The sequence below is a fragment of the Alosa pseudoharengus genome, unplaced genomic scaffold (genome assembly GCF_046254945.1).
Source record: "Alosa pseudoharengus isolate Yale_2024_CS ecotype anadromous, Long Island Sound unplaced genomic scaffold, YU_APseudo_1.1 YU_APseudo_1.1_scf_24, whole genome shotgun sequence".
NCBI classification, from domain to species: domain Eukaryota; kingdom Metazoa; phylum Chordata; class Actinopteri; order Clupeiformes; family Clupeidae; genus Alosa; species Alosa pseudoharengus.
The window spans coordinates 28,860,520-28,887,177 of record NW_027468689.1 but is presented as its reverse complement, the minus strand read 5'-3'; the positions used below and the strand labels follow the sequence as shown (position 1 = coordinate 28,887,177).

Genomic DNA, 26,658 nt, shown 5'->3' with positions numbered 1-26,658 from the left:
CACAGATGGCAGGCTCCATACCCCCCTTTGGTGCCTCACATGTTGACTGGCACGGCAGGCATGACAACGCCTGGCTGGTCGTCAGATGAGAATGCATTTTGGTAGAAGATGCATCTTGGAGGCCGAAGAAGGCTGTTACACTCCTGGAGTTTATTCTAATTTTTTCCCCAAAATAACTTTCATTTCTGAATTCATGCATTTCTCTCCCTCTTTGTCTCTCTGCTCTTCTCTCAGGTCTTATGTAATCTGATTTACCAGGTGGCAATATTTGTTCAACCTCTTGGCCACACCCCTGCTTCAGTGTTGACCCTACTTCCCAGTAGCAGGAATAAAGCCTCCACTCAAGCACAACCATGTTTTTTCATATCTTTGATGTGTCTATTTTATGAAATAGATGGCTGCATAAAAATCTGAAATGGCAAAAGATGTTTATTTTTTGGGATATTTGGACCCCACAGATGTGGGATTCTACAAATGGAACGTCTGGGATTCTACTAATTGGACATAGGACATCGGCTTTATAGTACATCATCAAATTACTATGACCATTATTATGATGTGCATAAAAAAGATACGACAGATAAAAAAGACAAGTAGGGCACAGCAGAGAAAACATCATAAATACAGTAACCCTCTGAATAAAATGAAATACTAGAATGGTAAAAGAGAAAAGTAAAATAAATAATAAAACAATGACAACAATGGTAAAATAGATACAATAAGAGGGTAAAATGAATAAAAGGGCACATGAATAATAAATGGATAAAAAGTTTAGGGGAAAGCGTTTCACTGATTGTGAATTTTCTGAAAATTGGATGAAATTTGTTTTTCAGGAAAATTCAATATGGTGTCCAAATTGGATACGTCGATGTCACAAGTTCAACGTTGGGACCTCTGACAATATTACCAGATACTGCTAATAAGTTTCCCAACACATCAAAAGTTAACATACGTCCAACTTTAACCTGTGGGTGGTGCTACAGCACTCAAGGTGCAGACATGAACCTTGAAAGGAATCATGGATGGGACTGTCTAAAACCAGTGTGCAAAATTTCACAACTTTTTTACCAGAAAAGTGTGTAATAATAGTAATAAAAAGGTAGAAACACTGTGGGTGCCTTCGCAGCTACGCTGCTTGGCCCCCAACAAACTGGGCAAAACCTGGTGATGGTTGGAAGAGGAGGAGGAGTCACCCTGCATGGAGAAAGCTTCCCTATAGACTTCCTTTCGTGCAATCATTCAATAACATTGTGAGCTAGGCATTTTCAGTTTTAACCACACTATGACAGTAGATTGTCATGTTACACAGTCAGCTCAGTTGCCCTCAGAAAAATAGCAAAATGCAATTGCCAATAGCAGTCTGCATAAAAGCCATTTAAAACATGAATCTTACAGTATGTCAACTATTTCTAGAACACAAATAAATGATTTCACACTAAACCAGGAATAAAACACAGGTATACAGACACACACATGATGGCAGACCACTAGCCCAATTCCTCATCCTACCTACACATTAGGCTTTCATTCTCAGGAGCAGTCAGGAACATTATTTTGATTACATTTACAGATGCATGACCTTAGCTTAGTACCTTAGTTGTTAAGGCCACTTTTGAAGACAATAACAGAGCAGACTCACCCACAGATTCACATCAACACACCATAGACAGTGGTCAAAAACACACCAAATTCTTTTTTGTCCTTTAGATTTCAGTTTGTCCTTTAAGGCTTATACAGGTTACTGAGGCCTCTGTACGACTGATTGCCTTCCTCAAGCTTTTCCATGCAGATGTTGCATGTTAATGCTTTCCTGGGTGGACTGGGTGCTGGACTCCATTGTACTTGCCGCGGCCAAACAGTCTCATGTTTATGTAGTCGTGATCCTGAAATTGTGACTTTCTTGATGCTCTCTGTTTAAAAAGGAAAAAAACAAAGAAAGACGGACAAGAGTCAGGAGCAGTTATTCTGAAGAAGAAAAAACTCTTTCTGGTTTCTAGTGTCGATACATATCCTCTACTTTATACATACTCTAATTTATTATCCCTCAGTTGAACATTCTTACAGCCACCCTACGTTGTATCAGTTCTTGGATTCATCTAAACGTAAGTATTTCTAAACTTTCTAAAATATTTCTATCTCTAAAACTGCCATGTTTAATGATTTAGCTGACCTGGCCGTGTGTTTTTTTTCTCCTGTAGAACAAATCATGATTTGTAAAAACACATTTGACAAATTCTCACAGGATATAGACAGACTGGAAAACCTTGGTCAGCCTTGAACAGACGTATTAAAATGCTTTCCAACTAATATCATTCTATCATCTGTATCACTCTTAACTTTCTTAAGGATTTTTTGCAGTGCTACAGTTAAAAAGTAAGCCGGTTTGGTGTCAGCAGACAGCTGGATGGTTGTTCAGGTAGTTCATACATAACAAGTAGTGTATTAGACATAGGCATGCTAAGTAGAATTTTCTCATAACAAACTAATTCCAGATACTAATAGAATATATATCATTTTGCTGCTTGGTGCTTCACTCACCCAGAATTTGAAGGTGACAGGGGTGAGGAGGAGACCGTAGAGGGTGACCAAGCCGAGAGCCACCAGGAGAGGGATGTGTCTGTGGTCAGGCATAGGGTTTGGGGGGCTGGTCACTCCCATAGTGGGCTTCACAGAAGGACAGTTGTGCTCTGAGAAGCAGTCCGACAGCAGGGTGAAAAAGAGTCCAAAAAACATATAGGGCCCTATCATGACATTCTAAAGTGCATCGTCACTCGTCAAAAGTCTATTCAAATTTAGTAGGATGTTCAGTTCACATTGGGAGGGTTTTCGTTCTCAAAAGTGGAGCGCATGGCGTAACAAGGTGTTCCTAGGTCTTTTAATCAGTCATATGGGTGTGTTTGGGGCGTAACATCATTTTAAACCAATGAGAATGACATCTGCCATTCCCTTTAACGGCGCAACGCGCGATATGTCAAATAAATGCATCGGTATTTTGGCATTCAACGGCGCATTTGAAGGAGGCTGCTTGCGAGACCGTATGGAATAGTCATTCTTAAACCATGCTTTACTAAAACCTAGCATAGCCTTCACGCATTTGCACTCGTCTATTATTTGAACTCATTGGCAAAGTGAAACTAACTTCACCAAGGAGTCAGTCAACGACAAGACAGTTATATGCAGTTACTTTCACTATTGACTGACAATGGGTTACCATCGAAAACATAGGCTGGAAAAAGCAACACTTACCCTAATGTTGCTCAAATGACTGAATAAAACAACATTTATCCTGCAGAGGAGTTGCTTATATCTCGTGACAGTGCGTCTTCAGCTGTGCTCCATACGTGTCTCTCGCCTCTCCCCTAATCACTTTTAACCGTCATTACCAATTTGCAAATGATGGTGAATAACTACTCATCATGAGATGTACAGTATTTCGTAATATCTTTATTCTAATTATGTTTACCATTGTAATCGTGCAATTTGTAATGCTTTGCATGGACGTGCGCTGGTGTGCGTTCATGAATGATAGAAGGATGGTGCGTGCACCTGCCAATATGACTGTTGACATGCGCTCTTAAAATAGCATATGAACAACTCGCCATTGACTTCTGACCAGGTTTAGGTGGTGTATGATAGCGATTTTTAGACAATGCGCCAGGTCCCTCCCTAGGTTGTTAATTGCCACACCCCTGGGCGCAATGCTTAAAAAATAAAGGTGCAAAATAACGAATTCAACTTCGCGCCAGTGAATAACGAACTTTACGCCATGCGCTGGTGACCGAAAATACAGCCCATAGAGACTACGTTACCATGTGTTATATACACAAGGGGGTGTGAAGAATTGGGAGAGTGACTGTGATATATGTAAATTATCACTATGGGCCCTATCATGACAGTCTAAAGCGCATCGTCACTAGTCAAAAGCTTATTCAAATTTAGTAAGATGTCCAGTCCAAATTGGGAGTGTTTTTGTTATCAAATGTCAAGCGCACAACAAGGTGTTCCTAAGTTTCTTAATCAGTCATGGGTGTGTTTGGGGCGTAACATCATTTAAACCAATGAGAATGACATCTGTCATTCCCTTTAACGGCGCAGAGTGTGACGTCAAAGAATGCATCGGTATTTTGACAGTCAACGATGCATTTGAAGGAGTCTGCTTGCGAGACTGTATGGAACAGTCATTCCACTAAACCATGCTTTACTAAAACCTAGCATAGCCTTTACGCATTTGCACTCGTCTATTATTTGAACTCATTGGCAAGTGAAACTAACTTCACCATGGTGTCAGTCAACGACAAGGCAGTTATATACACAGTAAGTTACTTTCACTATTGACTGACAATGGGTTACCATCGAAAACATAGGCTGGAAAAAGCAACACTTACCCTAATATTTTTCGAATGATTGAATAAAACAATGTTTATCCTGCAGAGGAGTTGCTTCTCGTGATAGTGCACCTTCAGCTGTGCTCTCGCCTAATCACTTTTAACCTTTATTATCAATTTGCAAATGCATTGTGAGATGTATTTCATAATATCTTTATTCTATTTATGTTTCCCATTGTAGCTTAATCGTGTAATTTCTAATGTTTTGCATGGATGTGCATGCGCTGGTGCGAGTTCATGGAGGATAGAAGGATGGTGCATTGTGCACTCGCCAATATGACTGTTGACAATGCGCTCTTAAAGGAGAATTCCGGTGTGATTTTGACCTAAAGTGTGTTGAAACATGATACCGAGTGTGAACGTATGTCTCATAGCCCATCTCGGCTTGTCCCCTGCACTCCGAAATCTGGCGCTAGTTAGCCGATGCTACCAACAAGGCGGTCAATGGTGGTGCCTCGGCATCGGCATAGCCATGCAAATAAATCACTGTTTTACACCATTTACGAGGCTCAATGTATCTCCACACTTCATTGGTAGACTTCCGAGGGCCCTGACATTTAAAACGAGACATTGAGAACTTTGAAAAAGCACTGGTAGTTTACTTACAAGACGATTTATACAGACAGTATATTCACGAAGTTTAGCGTTTGCAGCCATCTTGAATTTAGTCACGATAAGTCGAGCAATGAGTAAGAATGAACAGGTATGATAAGGGATCAGATTCCAAAAATAATTCTGTGGAAATGCAACTGAAATCGCCAGATTTCGGAGTGCAGGGGACAAGCCGAGATGGGCTATGAGACATACGTTCACACTCGGTATCATGTTTCAAAACACTTTAGGTCAAAATCACATCGGAATTCTCCTTTAAAATAACATATGAACAACTCGCCATAGACCTCTGACCAGGTTTCTCTTGGTCAGTGGCGCAATGCATTTTAGGTGGTGTACAATAGCAATGTGCCAGGCCACTCCCTAAGTTGTTAATTACCACACCCCTGGGCGCATTGTTTAAAAAATAGACATGCAAAATAAGAAAATAAAATTTGTGCTGGGTGGAAAACGAGTTTTACGCCATGCGCCAGGGGTGCAAAATAGGGGCCATTATCTTAATTATTATATTATGAATGTTAATAGCATGAGATCCAGTGCTCACCCTCCTCATGAAAATCTGATCAAAACACATTCATAACCACTTTGATAAGTCTAGAGAAGTACAATGTGGAATGATAGCACAAACATAAAGAAACAATTCTTAGCCTTTCACATTTTTTAAGTGGCTCAGTCTGCCACTGACCAGGCTATGTATGCCAACAGGATATCCCTTTAAGACAGCACCCTTTTGTATTCACAGTGTTTCTTCTAGTTTCATCTAGTTTCTCAGACTCACTTATCTGCATTCATTACATTTTACATCATTCGCTCTGACAGATCAAAAAACAGATCAAATATGCAGATTATTTTTTTTCTATTTTTTTTTTCTTTCACATGTGTGTGGAGCAGTGGTTGTGGGTGCGCTGAGTATATCTGTGTACATACCTATGAACACAACAGCTTCTGAGTTTCTTTTACAGGTGATTGGTGGTGGGTAGTGGACACAGACCTCACAAGCATAGATCCCGGAAGAGTTGACGTTCAGTTGCGAGATCAAGAAGTAGGAGTTATTATTCGATTGCTTTATAAACTGGCTGAGCTCTCTGGAGCTGAGGACCTTCTTGGACTGGTTGCTGCCATAGTTCACAGGGTGTAGAAGTTGTCCGTTTCTGAAGAGTTTGTGGCTCTTCTCATCACCGGGCACGCCAGGGCATGGCATTGAGATGTTCCCACAGACTGAGAGCGTGGAAAAGGAAGTACAGGTTAGCTAAGGCAAGTATAAAAGGTCAAAGGTAATGATTAGGATGGTGATTATTATAATGCTTATTTTGAAAATGTCCTTATTCATGTGTTCTAGTCAACCTTGAAACCGAAGTCCTCATTCAAGTCTGGATCCAAGTCAGTCACTGAAGACGTGTTTGAGTCAAGACAAGTCACAATTACCTGAGTCGGAGTCGAGACCCCATTATCTGAGCCCGAGTTGAGTCCCCATTACCTGGACCCGAGTTGAGTCCCCAATGCCTGATCCCGAGTCCAAATTACAGTATCAAGCTGTTATTGTGCCCCCCACAGCCCCTTAACTTGCTATCAAAGTAAGTGTGAATTTTAGAGGCCTTTTATGGTTTGGTCCTCTTTTATGCAGTAGTATGTTTAGAGGCCTTTTATGGTTTGCGTCCTCTTCTATGCAGTAGTATGTTGGGGAGGAAGCACAAGGAAGAAGGATACGGGGTGAATTGACAGGCTGGTAAGGAAAGCTGGCTCTGTAGTGGGAGATGAACTGGAGTGCATCACTTCACTATCTGACAAAAGGACCCTGAACAAACTGATCAACATCTTGGACAATGAGTGTCACCCACTCCACAGCACTATTGTTAAGCAGAAGAGCCTGATCATCTGGAGACTTCGCTCACTGCCTTGCACAACAGACAGACTGAGGAAGTCATTTGTCCCCAGGGCCTTTGAACTGTTCAATGCTTCACTTAAGGGAAGAGGAGAGATAGACTTCTCTGCATAGTCTGTCTGCCTCTTCACCCCCTCCATGTTTGGATACTGTCTGTCCACTAGCCACTTTTACCACTGTCTTTCTGCCTCACTGTTTGCGTGCTATATTAGCACATTAGCACATATGCATAACCCCTCCCTCCATGCCACAGCCGAACTGTGGCCACACTTATACCTTTTCTTAAAATAGTTAAATATGTAGATATATAGACTTTACTTTATTTCTGAATTGTTGCACTTACTCATTTGCACGATCACCATGACCACTATCACCATTGCACGATCACCATGACCACTATCACCATTGCACGATCACCATGACCACTATCACCATTGCACTATCACCATGACACTCATTCACACAGAGCACCTTACCTTACCTTACTATGCACAGAGAATCACAGGCTCAGTCCCTGCCTCAGTCATTGCAAGCGCCTCTGATTGATTAACACCACTATGTGGATGCTGTTTTTAGAATTGATTTAGATTAAGTGTTATTTAGTATTATTTGTATTTTAGTATATTTCGCATATTCTTTATCTTCTACTGTCCTTATTGCTTAGTTGTGTTTTTATATTATATACTTTAATTACTCTTTCTGCTGTTAAAGAATGTGTTTGTGTTGTCTGTATGCTGCTGAGACCTTGAATTTCCCCTGGGGATCAATAAAGTATCTATCTATCTATCTATCTATCTATCTATCTATCTGGTGTAGTCCAATATCCAAACATGCCATGGATGAAATTCTAATAGAATATGCAACGTCTAGAACAATACTCGGCTATATGTCAAGTCAAGTCAATTCATGTTTATTTATATAGTGCATTTCATACACAGAGGTCAATGTGCTTTATAAGCAAAAGCATACAGTAACTAGAGAATGTAATTCCTGGGAATTACGAGTGCATGAAAATGAAAAATGGCTGCTGAATAAAATATTGTGGAATATTGTTTAAAATCTAATCCAAGTAAAAAGATGGAGGTCAGATAGAGAAAAAAGTTTGGTGGGGAGTTGTAGTTGATGACAGTTGGAATAGTGGAACATTTAAAACAGTTGGAATAGTTGAACATTTAAAAAGTTGGATAGTTTAAATGGTTAAATTATTTAATAGGAAATTATTGTATTGAGGACTTATTTTGAAGTTGAAGTTGAGGACAGAGGGAACAGTTGGCGGGAGTTTTAATTTATGACGACTGACAGTTGGAATGGCTGAACAGTTAAATAGTTGGATAGTGAAAATAGTTTGGTTATTTAATAGGGAATTATTGTAGTGAGTACTTTTTTTTTTAAACAGTTGTGGGCAGAGGAAACAGTTGGCAGGAGTCATAGTTGATGACAACTGACAGTTTGAAAGGCTGAACAATGGTTGGATAGTTAAAATGGTTAAATTATTTAAAATGGAATTATTGTAGTGAGGAGTTTTATTTTGAAACAGTTGTGGGCAGAGGAAACAGTTGACGGGAGTCAAAGTTGATGACAACTGACTGTTGCTAGAGTAGTAGAGTAGTATGGTGGTTGCTATGCTGGTTGCTAGGTTTTAACTGTGAATGTGGTTGCTAGGCTGTTGCTAGGGTACTTGAAGTCGTTGCTAGGTTGTTGCTAGGGTGTCCATGGTGGCTACTATCAGAAATAAAGGAGTTACTACAGTGGTTTGCTAGTATAATCATGATGGTTGCTATGGAAACTGACATAGATGCTTAATTTCAATGGTTGCTAAATTGGTTGCTAGGTAGGTGGTGGTTTAATATAGTACTGTAGGCTAGAGGCATAGTTGATGATAACTGACAGTTGGAATAGTTGAACAGTTAAATAGTTGGATAGTTTAAATGGTTAAAATATTTAATAGGGAATTATTGTAGTGGAGACTTTTATTTTGAAACAGTTGTGGGCAGAGGAAACAGTTGAACAGGATCTGTAGTCTTAAGAGAGCCAGATTGTATGCTTAAAGCCTGAGACAGACAGTTGCTGGAGGTGGCCGGAACAATATGGCTCTGGCCGGAACACTTGGCATAGGATTCTAAGAGCCCTATTGTGATGCCATAATCGCCAGTGTTAAGTCTATGGGGAACATTTTAATAGTTTTTAATTAATAGTTCAAAAAGTATAAAAGTTACAAATATGAAAAATACATTCCCCACCTGTCCTAAGTAAGACCTACGTAACACAGTTTGAATGAAGTTTCTACATTAAACGGTTGAAGCCGCATTAAACGCAGAAAAAACGTTAGAAGAAGAATAATAACTAGAAAAGCATTTCCTGAAGGAAATACAGTGCATGAAAATGCAAAAATATGATGAGTTCATATGGTTAAATTATTTGCTTGGTAGATAAGGTTTACTATAGTTGGAATGACTGAACAGTTAAATAGGTTGATAATTGAAATGGTTAAATTATTTAGGCAGATAGTTGATGATAACAAACAGTTGGAATGGCTCCAATGTTTGCTAGTAGTTATGCTAACTATGTTAAAGATAATAATGCTAACCAAGTAACTACGCTAACTAGCATGCTAACAATATTAAAATGTTAACTATGCTAACCATATGACTTAGCTAACCTAGCTAATAATTTGTATTAGTTATGATAACTATGCTAATTAGCATGCTAACATGCTAATTATGTTAACCATGTGACTTAGCTAACTTTGCTAATCATTTTTAGCAGTTTTATAAAAAATGCTAACTAGCATGCTAACATGCTAGCATGCTAACTATGCTAACCATGTGACTTAGCTAACTTAGCTAATCATTTTTAGCAGTTTTGTAAAAAATGCTAACTAGCATGCTAACATGCTAGCATGCTAACTATGCTAACCATGTGACTTAGCTAACTTAGCTAATCATTTTTAGCAGTTTTGTAAAAAATGCTAACTAGCATGCTAACATGCTAGCATGCTAACTATGCTAACCATGTGACTTAGCTAACTTAGCTAATCATTTTTAGCAGTTTTGTAAAAAATGCTAACTAGCATGCTAACATGCTAGCATGCTAACTATGCTAACCATGCTAACTAGCTACAGTGGGTAGGAGTCATAGTTGATGACAAGTAACAGTTACAATGGCTGAACAGTTAAAAAGTTCAGTAGTTTAAAGGGTTAAATTGTTTAACAGTGAAATATTGTAGTGAGGACTTTTATTTTGAAACAGTTTTTGGCAGAGGAAGCAGTTGGACAGGATGTGTAGTCTTAATAGGGCCAGTTTGTATGCTTAAAGCCTGAGACTGGCAGTTGAAACAGGTGGCCCGAACACCTGCCGTAGGATTCTAATTGCTTAACGGCCGTATTGTGATGTCATAATCATAATGTTAAGTCAATGGGGAAATTTTGATTCGTTTTTAATTAATAGTTTAAAAAGTATAAAAGTTACAAAGTTGAAAAATACAAAGCTCACATGTCCTAAGTAAGACCTACGTAACATAGTTTGAATGAAGTTTCTACGTTAAACGGTTGAAGCTGCATTAAGTGCGTTAGAAGAAGAATAATAATAACTAGAAAAGCATTTCCTGAAGGAAATACAGTGCATGAAAATGCAAAAAATATGATGTAAAATATCATACAGAGTAAAAACAAACTATATTGGTTGCTAGGTAGATGAGGTTTAATATAGTTGGAGTGACTGAACAGTTAAATAGGTGGATAGTTTATATGGTTAAATGATTTGCTTGGAAGATAAGGTTTAATAAAGTTGGAATGATTGAACGGTTAAATAGGTGGACAATACTTAACTTAGTTAACTTAGCTAATGCATTTTTAGTAGTTAGCAATGCTAACATGCTAACTATGTTAACCATGTGACTTAGCTAATCTAGCTAATCATTTTTAGCAGTTTTGCTAACTATGCTAACTAGCATGCTAACATGTTAGCATGCTAAGTATGTTAGCATGCTAAGTATGCTAGCATGCTAACTATGCTAACCATGTGACTTAGCTAACTTAGCTAATCATTTTTAGCAGTTTTGTAAAAAATGCTAACTAGCATGCTAACATGTTAGCATGCTAACTATGCTAACCATGTGACTTAGCTAACTTAGCTAATCATTTTTAGCAGTTTTGTAAAAAATGCTAACTAGCATGCTAACATGCTAGCATGCTAACTATGCTAACCATATGACTTAGCTAACTTAGCTAATCATTTTTAGCAGTTTTGTAAAAAATGCTAACTAGCATGCTAACATGTTAGCATGCTAACTATGCTAACCATGTGACTTAGCTAACTTAGCTAATCATTTTTAGCAGTTTTGTAAAAAATGCTAACTAGCATGCTAACATGTTAGCATGCTAACTATGCTAACCATGTGACTTAGCTAACTTAGCTAATCATTTTTAGCAGTTTTGTAAAAAATGCTAACTAGCATGCTAACATGCTAGCATGCTAACATGCTAGCATGCTAACTATGCTAACCATGCTAACTAGCTACAGTGGGTAGGAGTCATAGTTGATGACAAGTAACAGTTACAATGGCTGAACAGTTAAAAAGTTCAGTAGTTTAAAGGGTTAAATTGTTTAACAGTGAAATATTGTAGTGAGGACTTTTATTTTGAAACAGTTTTTGGCAGAGGAAGCAGTTGAACAGGATGTGTAGTCTTAATAGGGCCAGTTTGTATGCTTAAAGCCTGAAACTGGCAGTTGATCCAGGTGGCCCGAACACCTGCCATAGGATTCTAATTGCTTAACGGCTGTATTGTGATGTCATAATCATAATGTTAAGTCAATGGGGAAATTTTGATTAGTTTTTAATTAATAGTTTAAAAAGTATAAAAGTTACAAAGATGAAAAATACATAGCACCCATGTCATAAGTAAGACCTACGCAACGCAGTTTGAATGAAGTTTCTACGTTAAACGGTTGAAGCTGTATTAAGCGCGTTAGAAGAAGAAGAAGAATAAGAATAAGAAGAAGCCTAGGAAGAACAGTACAGTGCATTTTCATGCACTGTAACTAGAAAAGCATTTCCTGAAGGAAATACAGTGCATGAAAATGCAAAAAATATGATGTAAAATATCATACAGACTAAAAACAAACTATATTGGTTGCTATGTAGATGAGGTTTAATATAGTTGGAGTGACTGAACAGTTAAATAGGTGGATAGTTTATATGGTTAAATGATTTGCTTGGTAGATAAGGTTTAATATAGTTGGAATGATTGAACGGTTAAATAGGTGGATAATACTTAACATAGTTAACTTAGCTAATGTTTTCATTTTTAGTAGTTATGCTAACTAGCATGTTACCCGGGACACTAACATGCTAGCATGCTAACTATGCTAACCACATGACTTAGCTAACTTAGCTAATCATTTTTAGCAGTTTTATAAAAAATGCTAACTAGCATGCTAACATGTTAGCATGCTAACTATGTTAACCATGTGACTTAGCTAACTTAGCTAATCATTTTTAGTAGTTTTGTAAAAAATGCTAACTAGCATGCTAACATGTTAGCATGCTAACTATGCTAACCATGTGACTTAGCTAACTTAGCTAATCATTTTTAGCAGTTTTGCTAAAAATGCTAACTAGCATGCTAACATGTTAGCATGCTAACTATGCTAACCATGTGACTTAGCTAACTTAGCTAATCATTTTTAGCAGTTTTATAAAAAATGCTAACTAGCATGCTAACATATTAGCATGCTAACTATGCTAACTATGTGACTTAGCTAACTTAGTTAATCATTTTTAGCAGTTTTGCAAAAAATGCTAACTAGCATGCTAACATGCTAGCATGCTAACTATGCTAACCATGTGACTTAGCTAATCATTTTTAGCAGTTTTGCTAAAAATGCTAACTAGCATGCTAACATGCTAACATGCTAGCATGCTAACTATGCTAACCATGTGACTTAGCTAACTTAGCTAATCATTTTTAGCAGTTTCGCTAAAAATGCTAACTAGCATGCTAACATGCTAGCATGCTAACTATGCTAAGCAAGTTACTTAGCTAACTTAGCTAACTAGCTACAGTGGGTAGGAGTCATAGTTGATGACAAGTAACAGTTACAATGGCTGAACAGTTAAAAAGTTCAGTAGTTTAAAGGGTTAAATTGTTTAACAGTGAAATATTGTAGTGAGGACTTTTATTTTGAAACAGTTTTTGGCAGAGGAAGTAGTTGAACAGGATGTGTAGTCTTAATAGGGCCAGTTTGTATGCTTAAAGCTTGAGAATGGCAGTTGGGCCAGCTGGCCTGAACACCTGCCATAAGATTCTAATTGCTGTGATGTCATAAAGGGCAATGTTAAGTCAATGGGAAAATTTTGATAGTTTTTAATTAATAGTTTAAAAAGTATAAAAGTTACAAAGTTGAAAAATACAAAGCCCACATGTCCTAATTAAGACCTACGCGTCAATGTTTGAATGAAGTTTCTACGTTAAACGGTTGAAGCTGCATTAACTGCGTTAGAAGAAGAGGAATAATAAGAATAAGAAGAAGCCTAGGAAGAACAGTACAGTGCATTTTCATGCACTGTAATAATAATAATAACTAGAAAAGCATTTCCTGAAGGAAATACAGTGCATGAAAATGCAAAAAATATGATGTAAAATATCATACAGAGTAAAAACAAACTATATTGGTTGCTAGGTAGATGAGGTTTAATATAGTTGGAGTGACTGAACAGTTAAATAGGTGGATAGTTTATATGGTTAAATGATTTGCTTGGAAGATAAGGTTTAATATAGTTGGAATGATTGAACGGTTAAATAGGTGGACAATACTTAACTTAGTTAACTTAGCTAATGCATTTTTAGTAGTTAGCAATGCTAACATGCTAACTATGTTAACCATGTGACTTAGCTAATCTAGCTTATCATTTTTAGCAGTTTTGCTAACTATGCTAACTAGCATGCTAACATGCTAGCATGCTAACTATGCTAACCATGTGACTTAGCTAACTTAGCTAATCATTTTTAGCAGTTTTGTAAAAAATGCTAACTAGCATGCTAACATGCTAGCATGCTAACTATGCTAACCATGTGACTTAGCTAACTTAGCTAATCATTTTTAGCAGTTTTGTAAAAAATGCTAACTAGCATGCTAACATGTTAGCATGCTAACTATGCTAACCATGTGACTTAGCTAACTTAGCTAATCATTTTTAGCAGTTTTGTAAAAAATGCTAACTAGCATGCTAACATGCTAGCATGCTAACATGCTAGCATGCTAACTATGCTAACCATGCTAACTAGCTACAGTGGGTAGGAGTCATAGTTGATGACAAGTAACAGTTACAATGGCTGAACAGTTAAAAAGTTCAGTAGTTTAAAGGGTTAAATTGTTTAACAGTGAAATATTGTAGTGAGGACTTTTATTTTGAAACAGTTTTTGGCAGAGGAAGCAGTTGGACAGGATGTGTAGTCTTAATAGGGCCAGTTTGTATGCTTAAAGCCTGAGACTGGCAGTTGATGCAGCTGGCCCGAACACCTGCCATAGGATTCTAATTGCTTAACGGCCGTATTGTGATGTCATAATCATAATGTTAAGTCAATGGGGAAATTTTGATTAGTTTTTAATTAATAGTTTAAAAAGTATAAAAGTTACAAAGTTGAAAAATACAAAGCTCACATGTCCTAAGTAAGACCTACGTAACATAGTTTGAATGAAGTTTCTACGTTAAACGGTTGAAGCTGCATTAGCTGCGTTAGAAGAAGAATAATAATAATAATAATAATAATAAAATGCCTTGGAATAACAGTACAGTGCATTTTCATGCACTGTAATAATAAAATGCCTTGGAATAACAGTACAGTGCATTTTCATGCACTGTAATAACTAGAAAAGCATTTCCTGAAGGAAATACAGTGCATGAAAATGCAAAAAATATGATGTAAAATTTCATACAGAGTAAAAAGAAACTATATTGGTTGCTAGGTAGATGAGGTTTAATATAGTTGGAATGACTGAACAGTTAAATAGGTGGATAGTTTATACAGTTAAATAATTTGCTTGGTAGATAAGGTTTAATATAGTTGGAATGATTGAACAGTTAAATAGGTGGATAATACTTAACTTAGTTAAATTAGCTAATGTTTTCATTTTTAGTAGTTATGCTAACTAGCATGTTAGCAATGCTAGCATGCTAACTATGCTAACCATGTGACTTAGCTAACTTAGCTAATCATTTTTAGCAGTTTTGTAAAAAATGCTAACTAGCATGCTAACATGCTAACTATGCTAACCATGTGACTTAGCTAACTTAGCTAATCATTTTTTGCAGTTTTACTAAAAATGCTAACTAGCATGCTAACATGCTAGCATGCTAACTATGCTAACCATGTGACTTAGCTAACTTAGCTAATCATTTTTAGCAGTTTTGCAAAAAATGCTAACTAGCATGCTAACATGCTAGCATGCTAACTATGCTAACCACGTGACTTAGCTAACTTAGCTAATCATTTTTAGTAGTTTAGCAAAAAATGCTAACTAGCATGCTAACATGCTAGCATGCTAACTATGCTAACCATGTGACTTAGCTAACTTAGCTAATCATTTTTAGTAGTTTAGCAAAAAATGCTAACTAGCATGCTAACATGCTAGCATGCTAACTATGCTAACCATGTGACTTAGCTAACTTAGCTAATCATTTTTAGCAGTTTTGCTAAAAATGCTAACTAGCATGCTAACATGCTAGCATGCTAACTATGCTAACCATGTGACTTAGCTAACTTAGCTAATAATTTTTAGCAGTTTTGAAAAAAATGCTAACTAGCATGCTAACATGCTAACATGCTAACTATGCTAACCATGCTAACTAGCTACAGTGGGTAGGAGTCATAGTTGATGACAAGTAACAGTTACAATGGCTGAACAGTTAAAAAGTTCAGTAGTTTAAAGGGTTATATTGTTTAACAGTGAAATATTGTAGTGAGGACTTTTATTTTGAAACAGTTTTTGGCAGAGGAAGCAGTTGAACAGGATGTGTAGTCTTAATAGGGCCAGTTTGTATGCTTAAAGCCTGAGACTGGCAGTTGAAACAGGTGGCCCGAACACCTGCCATAGGATTCTAATTGCTTAACGGCCGTATTGTGATGTCATAATCATAATGTTAAGTCAATGGGGAAATTTTGATTAGTTTTTAATTAATAGTTTAAAAAGTATAAAAGTTACAAAGTTGAAAAATACAAAGCTCACATGTCCTAAGTAAGACCTACGTAACATAGTTTGAATGAAGTTTCTACGTTAAACGGTTGAAGCTGCATTAAGTGCGTTAGAAGAAGAATAATAATAACTAGAAAAGCATTTCCTGAAGGAAATACAGTGCATGAAAATGCAAAAAATATGATGTAAAATATCATACAGAGTAAAAACAAACTATATTGGTTGCTAGGTAGATGAGGTTTAATATAGTTGGAGTGACTGAACAGTTAAATAGGTGGATAGTTTATATGGTTAAATGATTTGCTTGGAAGATAAGGTTTAATAAAGTTGGAATGATTGAACGGTTAAATAGGTGGACAATACTTAACTTAGTTAACTTAGCTAATGCATTTTTAGTAGTTAGCAATGCTAACATGCTAACTATGTTAACCATGTGACTTAGCTAATCTAGCTAATCATTTTTAGCAGTTTTGCTAACTATGCTAACTAGCATGCTAACATGTTAGCATGCTAACTATGGTAGCATGCTAACTATGCTAACCATGTGACTTAGCTAACTTAGCTAATCATTTTTAGCAGTTTTGTAAAAAATGCTAACTAGCATGCTAACATGTTAGCATGCTAACTATGCTAACCATGTGACTTAGCTAACTTAGCTAATCATTTTTAGCAGTTTTGTAAAAAATGCTAACTAGCATGCTAACATGCTAGCATGCTAACTATGCTAACCATATGACTTAGCTAACTTAGCTAATCATTTTTAGCAGTTTTGTAAAAAATGCTAACTAGCATGCTAACATGTTAGCATGCTAACTATGCTAACCATGTGACTTAGCTAACTTAGCTAATCATTTTTAGCAGTTTTGTAAAAAATGCTAACTAGCATGCTAACATGTTAGCATGCTAACTATGCTAACCATGTGACTTAGCTAACTTAGCTAATCATTTTTAGCAGTTTTGTAAAAAATGCTAACTAGCATGCTAACATGCTAGCATGCTAACATGCTAGCATGCTAACTATGCTAACCATGCTAACTAGCTACAGTGGGTAGGAGTCATAGTTGATGACAAGTAACAGTTACAATGGCTGAACAGTTAAAAAGTTCAGTAGTTTAAAGGGTTAAATTGTTTAACAGTGAAATATTGTAGTGAGGACTTTTATTTTGAAACAGTTTTTGGCAGAGGAAGCAGTTGAACAGGATGTGTAGTCTTAATAGGGCCAGTTTGTATGCTTAAAGCCTGAGACTGGCAGTTGAAACAGGTGGCCCGAACACCTGCCATAGGATTCTAATTGCTTAACGGCCGTATTGTGATGTCATAATCATAATGTTAAGTCAATGGGGAAATTTTGATTAGTTTTTAATTAATAGTTTAAAAAGTATAAAAGTTACAAAGTTGAAAAATACAAAGCTCACATGTCCTAATTAAGACCTACGTAACATAGTTTGAATGAAGTTTCTACGTTAAACGGTTGAAGCTGCATTAAGTGCGTTAGAAGAATAATAATAACCATGTGACTTAGCTAACTTAGCTAATCATTTTTAGCAGTTTTATAAAAAATGCTAACTAGCATGCTAACATGTTAGCATGCTAACTATGCTAACCATGTGACTTAGCTAACTTAGCTAATCATTTTTAGCAGTTTTGTAAAAAATGCTAACTAGCATGCTAACATGTTAGCATGCTAACTATGCTAACCATGTGACTTAGCTAACTTAGCTAATCATTTTTAGCAGTTTTGCTAAAAATGCTAACTAGCATGCTAACATGCTAGCATGCTAACTATGCTAACCATGCTAACTATGCTAACCAAGTTACTTAGCTAACTTAGCTAACTAGCTACAGTGGGTAGGAGTCATAGTTGATGACAAGTAACAGTTACAATGGCTGAACAGTTAAAAAGTTCAGTAGTTTAAAGGGTTACATTGTTTAACAGTGAAATATTGTAGTGAGGACTTTTATTTTGAAACAGTTTTTGGCAGAGGAAGCAGTTGAACAGGATGTGTAGTCTTAATAGGGCCAGTTTGTATGCTTAAAGCCTGAGAATGGCAGTTGGGCCAGCTGGCCTGAACACCTGCCATAAGATTCTAATTGCTGTGATGTCATAAAGGGCAATGTTAAGTCAATGGGAAAATTTTGATAGTTTTTAATTAATAGTTTAAAAAGTATAAAAGTTACAAAGTTGAAAAATACAAAGCCCACATGTCCTAATTAAGACCTACGCGTCAATGTTTGAATGAAGTTTCTACTTTAAACGGTTGAAGCTGCATTAACTGCGTTAGAAGAAGAGGAATAATAAGAACTAGAAAAGCATTTCCTGAAGGAAATACAGTGCATGAAAATGCAAAAAATATGATGTAAAATATCATACAGAGTAAAAACAAACTATATTGGTTGCTAGGTAGATGAGGTTTAATATAGTTGGAGTGACTGAACAGTTAAATAGGTGGATAGTTTATATGGTTAAATGATTTGCTTGGAAGATAAGGTTTAATAAAGTTGGAATGATTGAACGGTTAAATAGGTGGACAATACTTAACTTAGTTAACTTAGCTAATGCATTTTTAGTAGTTAGCAATGCTAACATGCTAACTATGTTAACCATGTGACTTAGCTATTCTAGCTAATCATTTTTAGCAGTTTTGCTAACTATGCTAACTAGCATGCTAACATGTTAGCATGCTAACTATGCTAGCATGCTAACTATGCTAACCATGTGACTTAGCTAACTTAGCTAATCATTTTTAGCAGTTTTGTAAAAAATGCTAACTAGCATGCTAACATGCTAGCATGCTAACTATGCTAACCATATGACTTAGCTAACTTAGCTAATCATTTTTAGCAGTTTTGTAAAAAATGCTAACTAGCATGCTAACATGTTAGCATGCTAACTATGCTAACCATGTGACTTAGCTAACTTAGCTAATCATTTTTAGCAGTTTTGTAAAAAATGCTAACTAGCATGCTAACATGTTAGCATGCTAACTATGCTAACCATGTGACTTAGCTAACTTAGCTAATCATTTTTAGCAGTTTTGTAAAAAATGCTAACTAGCATGCTAACATGCTAGCATGCTAACTATGCTAACCATGCTAACTAGCTACAGTGGGTAGGAGTCATAGTTGATGACAAGTAACAGTTACAATGGCTGAACAGTTAAAAAGTTCAGTAGTTTAAAGGGTTAAATTGTTTAACAGTGAAATATTGTAGTGAGGACTTTTATTTTGAAACAGTTTTTGGCAGAGGAAGCAGTTGAACAGGATGTGTAGTCTTAATAGGGCCAGTTTGTATGCTTAAAGCCTGAGACTGGCAGTTGAAACAGGTGGCCCGAACACCTGCCATAGGATTCTAATTGCTTAACGGCCGTATTGTGATGTCATAATCATAATGTTAAGTCAATGGGGAAATTTTGATTAGTTTTTAATTAATAGTTTAAAAAGTATAAAAGTTACAAAGTTGAAAAATACAAAGCTCACATGTCCTAATTAAGACCTACGTAACATAGTTTGAATGAAGTTTCTACGTTAAACGGTTGAAGCTGCATTAAGTGCGTTAGAAGAAGAATAATAATAATAATAATAACTAGAAAAGTATTTCCTGAAGGAAATACAGTGCATGAAAATGCAAAAAATATGATGTAAAATATCATACAGAGTAAAAACAAACTATATTGGTTGCTAGGTAGATGAGGTTTAATATAGTTGGAGTGACTGAACAGTTAAATAGGTGGATCGTTTATATGGTTAAATGATTTGCTTGGTAGATAAGGTTTAATATAGTTGGAATGATTGAACGGTTAAATAGGTGGATAATACTTAACTTAGTTAACTTAGCTAATGTTTTCATTTTTAGTAGTTATGTTAACCATGTGACTTAGCTAACCTAGCTAATAATTTTTAGCAGTTTTGCTAACTATGCTAACTAACATGTTAGCATGCTAACTATGCTAACCATGTTACTTAGCTAACTTAGTTAATCATTTTTAGCAGTTTTGTTAAAAATGCTAACTAGCATGCTAACATGCTAGCATGCTAACTATGCTAACCATGTGACTTAGCTAACTTAGCTAATCATTTTTAGCAGTTTTGCTAAAAATGCTAACTAGCATGCTAACATGCTAGCATGCTAACTATGCTAACCATGTGACTTAGCTAACTTAGCTAATCATTTTTAGCAGTTTTGTAAAAAATGCTAACTAGCATGCTAACATGCTAGCATGCTAACTATGCTAACCATTTGACTTAGCTAACTTAGCTAATCATTTTTAGCAGTTTTGTAAAAAATGCTAACTAGCATGCTAACATGCTAGCATGCTAACTATGCTAACCATGTGACTTAGCTAACTTAGCTAATCATTTTTAGCAGTTTTGTAAAAAATGCTAACTAGCATGCTAACATGCTAGCATGCTAACTATGCTAACCATGTGACTTAGCTAACTTAGCTAATCATTTTTAGCAGTTTTGTAAAAAATGCTAACTAGCATGCTAACATGTTAGCATGCTAACTATGTTAACCATGTGACTTAGCTAACTTAGCTAATCATTTTTAGCAGTTTTGTAAAAAATGCTAACTAGCATGCTAACATGCTAGCATGCTAACATGCTAGCATGCTAACTATGCTAACCATGCTAACTAGCTACAGTGGGTAGGAGTCATAGTTGATGACAAGTAACAGTTACAATGGCTGAACAGTTAAAAAGTTCAGTAGTTTAAAGGGTTAAATTGTTTAACAGTGAAATATTGTAGTGAGGACTTTTATTTTGAAACAGTTTTTGGCAGAGGAAGCAGTTGGACAGGATGTGTAGTCTTAAGGCCCGTACACACCAGATACGATACGAAATAACAGTGCGAAAATGCGAAAAATTCGTGTGCGAAATTTTCGCACTCAAAGTGTACACACCAAGTCCGATGCGATTATTTTAATATTTCGCATTCTATTTCGCACTCACGTCATGCAGGTTCACACAGCGACTTTCAGTAAGCAGGGAGAACTCATAAAATCATCAAGATTTGAAACAGATTATAGCCTTGATAATTCATGGAACCGTGGAAATGTGGCTATTGGCTTGAGAGGTGCTGGGGGAATTAAATCTTACGGCCATCCTTCCCATCCCTTGTCTATTCTACTTGTGCTATTGTGATAATTGTGCAGTCCAACACATAAATTGGTTGGGCTCATTAGTGCACCCATACACCCACCCCCACTACACAACACACACGCAATTCTAACGCTAGACGGGAAGAGACATGATTAACGATGGCAGTCGTTTAAGGAGGATACGCTTTTATAGAATTAAGCATTCTTCCTTGAGAAAAACTCCGAGTCCGGGTAAATAGACGGACACAGAGAGGTCAGCAGGGAATGACGAGCTGATTTTGTGCTGAGCTCAACCCCACATTGAGCCCATCCCCGATCTGCAAGCTGCAGCCAGGGGTGCCCGCATATTGGACTCGAGGTATGCCATTTGGGCGGACTGGTGTAGCCTAACAAGCTGTAGGGTAGGCAAGGCCTCGTTTAAAATGTTACATGCAAAAATGCTATACGCCAACACGTTATAAAACGGCCATAGCCTAGGCTATATCATGTAGGTCTACATCTCACGAAACCATTTCACACGCAGGCTACATCCTATCTGCTAAGAAGCGGAGGTACAGAGACAGCCTGTAGAAATGAGCATGGGATAAAATCGCACTGCTGCAACAAGTGGTAAAAATTGATCAGCTTGTATGACGATGATCCAACAAACCGCAAAAGCTAATAATGATAGCCTATCAGTCATTAGCTTACCTTTATAAGATCCACAGAAAGTTTTTCAGAGTTCCACATTGGGCTACTTCAGTTATGAATCATAAAGCAAAGTTAACGCACCAGGAAATGTGAGGCAAAATTACGATAGCGGTAACCCTGGACATAATGCTGTTGTCAGCAGCATAGCCTATCATGACCTATTCTTAAAACTTCCATTTCCATGAATGCATGTTGTATTTTTTCATTGCAAATATGTGCAGGGAGAAGCCCTCTGTCTTTAGTGAGATTTAATTATTTTTGGTTGAGTGTAAAATGGGACGGTGGTAAGAAGTGGGCAAAGCTGTCTGTAAGGAGTTTGCACTACGTAAGAAGTTCGTCAGGAGTAGGCCTACTCTTGAACACCTGAGAGAGTCTACTGTAACGTAAACTCTCTGTAACTTTGGCATATAGACCTATTAAGGAGACTAGTCATCGTGAGCACTGAGCAGTAGTATCACCCAATCTATCAGCTGCTCGTCGTTCTATTGTGACATCAATGGAACCCTGCAAAATCATTATTTGATTGGTCAACAGCTGTTTTTCGCATGCGAAATTTCGCATGAAATGAGACCGTTGCGAAAATGTTTTTAATCGCAACGAATTTCGTCCTCGGTGTGTACAGACTAATACGAATGCATGTGTTTAAAAGGCTGCGTAATTTCGTGCGAATATTTCGTCCGAAAAATCGGACTCGGTGTGTACGGGCCTTTAATAGGGCCAGTTTGTATGCTTAAAGCCTGAGACTGGCAGTTGAAACAGGTGGCCCGAACACCTGCCATAGGATTCTAATTGCTTAACGGCCGTATTGTGATGTCATAATCATAATGTTAAGTCAATGGGGAAATTTTGATTAGTTTTTAATTAATAGTTTAAAAAGTATAAAAGTTACAAAGTTGAAAAATACAAAGCTCACATGTCCTAAGTAAGACCTACGTAACATAGTTTGAATGAAGTTTCTACGTTAAACGGTTGAAGCTGCATTAGCTGCGTTAGAAGAAGAATAATAATAATAATAATAATAAAATGCCTTGGAATAACAGTACAGTGCATTTTCATGCACTGTAATAATAATAAAATGCCTTGGAATAACAGTACAGTGCATTTTCATGCACTGTAATAAGAAGCCTAGGAAGAACAGTACAGTGCATTTTCATGCACTGTAATAATAATAAAATGCCTTGGAATAACAGTACAGTGCATTTTCATGCACTGTAATAAAATGCCTTGGAATAACAGTACAGTGCATTTTCATGCACTGTAATAATAAAATGCCTTGGAATAACAGTACAGTGCATTTTCATGCACTGTAATAATAATAAAATGCCTTGGAATAACAGTACAGTGCATTTTCATGCACTGTAATAATAATAATAAAATGCCTTGGAATAACAGTACAGTGCATTTTCATGCACTGTAATAATAATAATAATAATAAAATGCCTTGGAATAACAGTACAGTGCATTTTCATGCACTGTAATAAGAAATTTTGGAAGAACAGTATAGTGCATTTTCATGCACTATAATAAGAAGAAATCGGATAACAGTAGATTGCATTTTCATGCACTCTAATAACAAATAAAAGCATAGAAGGGCAATATAGTCACAGAATGGTTCAAAAGGTAAAGATCATAATGAAAAGAAAACATAAAACAGTGACTTACTGGAAGCCAGTGCAGGCTTGACTTAAGAATTGGAATAATGTGGTCAGTTCTTTTAGTTTTTGTTAGAATCCTAGCTGCTGCATTTTGTATCACCTGAAGCTCTTTGATTGTCTTTTTAGGAAGGCCTGTGAACAGTCCATTGCAGTAATCAACCCTGCTCGAGATGAATGCATGAATGAGTTTTTCTAAATCATGTTTTGACATCAGCCCTCTAAGTTTGGCAATATTTTGAGATGGTAAAAAGCTGATTTAGTTATCACTTTCATGTGGCTGTTGAAAATTAGATCACTGTCAATTAATACACCAATATTTTTAACAGTATAATTTGCCTTCAACCCTTTTGTGTCAAGGAGAGTGGCAACCCTAAGTCTTTCCTCCTTTTTACCAAATATAATTACTTCAGTTTTTTCTTTGTTAGGCTGAAGAACATTTTGAGACATCCAGGTGTTGATTTGTTCTATACACTGACACATAGATTCAAGGGGACCATAGTAATTTGAGTCATCTGCATAGCTATGATATGAAATCAAATTATTTTGGATGATTTGTCTAAGTGGGAGCAGATAGAGGTTGAATAATAGTGGCCCCAAGATCGACCCCTGGGGAACACCACAGGTCAAGGACGACGTTGGTGTTGAGGTACAGTTTCTGATGGCAACAAAGAAGCTCCTTTCTTGTAGATTTGAGCCAGTTGATAACTATGCCTGTAAATCCAACCCAGTGTTCTAGTGTGTGTAGTAAAATATTGTGATCAACAGTGTTAAATGCTGCACTAAGGTCCAGTAGCACTAGGACTGATGTTTTACCTGAATCTGTGTTCAGGCGTATGTCATTGAAAACTTTAATGAGAGCTGTGTAATGAACATACAGTAAAATTGACAATAATAGTTGCCAGTGCATAGGATAACATTTATTATGGAGTATAAGATATTTCATAGAGAACAAACAAACACTGGAGAGATGAAATGTACATCTATCAATATCTTATTCCAAATGAACCTGACCCTATTTAAAAGAAGAAGAAAAAATCCAACTTCTGAGTCCAAATCTTATTTAATCATCTAAAAAATGCATGCAAAACCCAAGTGCAGTTATGAGAATACTGTAATCGGTTCACATCTGTGGATTCAATTCTGCATATAACAGACATGAGACAGGCAGTGCATGCTTGTGGGTAATGTAATGTAATTTTATAAGACAGGCGTCTGCCACTGATTCTGCGTACTCTTCCTCTGCACTGGCATTTGGCCCACACAAAGGTGTTCATTTTTAGGACGTGATGTGTGGAAGTTCTTTCACTTATCTTTTGCTTTGAAACTTTCGACAAAAGCTTTCCATTGAACTCCAACCCACTCCTCCTTAAAGGCTGCAGAACACTCAGATGGTTTCTGTATCTCGCATTGTTCAGTTCTCTGAACTGTCTCACACAACAGAAGGAATACTTGAATCATCAAGCTCCTTTGAAGTTGCACAGAAGATGAAAATACTTTATCAACTATAGAACCAATGGTAGATTTAAAATAAATAAATAACACAATTGGTAATTTTGCATTTTTATTGCAATTACAAACTGTGATCCACATCTATTGAAGACCAATCTGGCAAAAGTGTCAATAAAATGGCAAATATTAGAGATTATAGATTCAAATAATAACTATGTACATTTACAATTAACTGTACAATTAACAATTAACATTTCTAGGTGGAGAGATATACCACAACAGGGTTACCAAGACTATCACTCCAATTCCAACAGATTCCTAAAATAAATATGATATAACTTTTTGACTGGTTGAAAGTTTCTTCACAACATGAGTATCCGGAAATGAGGAGCAACTTTGGCATCATGCTGATTACACTGTGAACTCTGGCATGGTCTTTGTATTTCACATTTGACCAGTTCTCTGAATTATCTATCATTACAGGAGGAACGCCTAAATCACCAGGCTTCTTAATAATACAAGAATACATATAAGAAAAGGCTTTTGCAGTTTGTAATTGTGTAATTACATAATTGGATCCTTTCTTACAAAAGTGTGCAGATACAGTCTTGAGGTCTTAGTCGAAAACTGGATTTGGTTCAGATGTCAAATTTATGTACAATCTATATGTGTGATTTAAAGGAGAATTCCGGTGGTTTTTCACATAGGCTAGATCTCTGTTTCTCAAGGTCACTGCGTACGGTTGGTATGGAAAAAAAACCCTGAAAACAATTGGTTCTACCTAGCTCGAGTTGCTGCAGCCAACAGCTAAAGCTACCACGTAGCTACAGTGGGGGCATGTTCATGAGCCATATGTTCATGCCCCCAGTAGTGTAGCACTATTGGCTCTTCAACCAAGTATGCACAGATCTAAGGGATAGTTTTTGGGTATCACGGATACAGCCAAAATGGAAAGAGTACAAAACTGACTAGGCCACATGCCAGCTCACAGATTTGGAACAAAAAAAACCATAACATTTCAAATTTTATAATTACAATTTTTTCATCACCTATGCATCCAGTGATGTCAAAAACCTTTTGCAACATTATACAGAAGATAGCACTAACCTTTACAGCCACTGAACATCTCTGGTTGAGCCTCACAAATCACATTAAGACAAAGGTGGACAGCAAAAACCCAGAGCATCATGGCAGCCATTCCTCTATCCATATAGCACGGCAACTGGCTTGGGCACCGACAGACTCCCTCCAAAAACTCAGCCAAGAGATCAAATGTATAGCAGTCCACACACCAAGCTCCAGCGGAATCAGCAATTAACTACAACACAAAATAACAAAACAGAACACGGACATGTACGGAGATCGGTGTGGTCGAAAGCAGAGCAGCAGGGCATGGCAGGCTGGTTGCGGCGACCTGTAGCAGATTGTGCAGAGACTGCTCAATTCTGTCACTTACTTCCACCTACTCAAAGCAGCAGAAGAGTGACAAAGAGACATCTGCTCCAGGTGCCAAACAGGAAGCTTCCTCGCACGTCTTCCCTTGTGCAAGCACTTCTGAAGGGCACTTTCAATTAACCCCTTCAAATACAACAGTGCATAAAATACAGATATTGGACAAAACACTACAATTAAAACCCTGACCCTTATCTGAACCTTAGCCTTACCTGTTCAATCACTACAATTAACAAAC

General features: G+C 36.9%; 1 protein-coding gene across 1 annotated transcript; it reads right to left on the bottom strand.

Moving 5' to 3' along the window:
• Window positions 1-411: 411 nt before the first annotated feature.
• Window positions 412-26,438, bottom strand: LOC143142663 (T-cell-specific surface glycoprotein CD28). Its single transcript, XM_076303709.1, has 4 exons — window positions 26,076-26,438; window positions 5,925-6,215; window positions 2,539-2,687; window positions 412-1,910 (listed from the first exon to the last, which is right to left on the bottom strand). Exons 1-4 carry the CDS (start codon window positions 26,176-26,178, stop codon window positions 1,800-1,802), a joined length of 654 nt encoding a protein of 217 aa, XP_076159824.1. The 5' UTR covers window positions 26,179-26,438; the 3' UTR covers window positions 412-1,799.
• Between the last annotated feature and the right edge of the window lie 220 nt (window positions 26,439-26,658).

What these genes read in the sequence shown, in the direction of transcription:
- LOC143142663 (XM_076303709.1), bottom strand. Translation starts at nt 26,178, where the DNA reads ATGGATAGAGGAATGGCTGCCATGATGCTCTGGGTTTTTGCTGTCCAC. An exon ending in GATGTTCAGTGGCTGTAAAG is followed by an intron (nt 6,216 to 26,075) that starts GTTAGTGCTATC and finishes CCACGCTCTCAG; the next exon opens with TCTGTGGGAACATCTCAATG. An exon ending in CTGTCACCTTCAAATTCTGG is followed by an intron (nt 1,911 to 2,538) that starts GTGAGTGAAGCA and finishes CTTTTTAAACAG; the next exon opens with AGAGCATCAAGAAAGTCACA.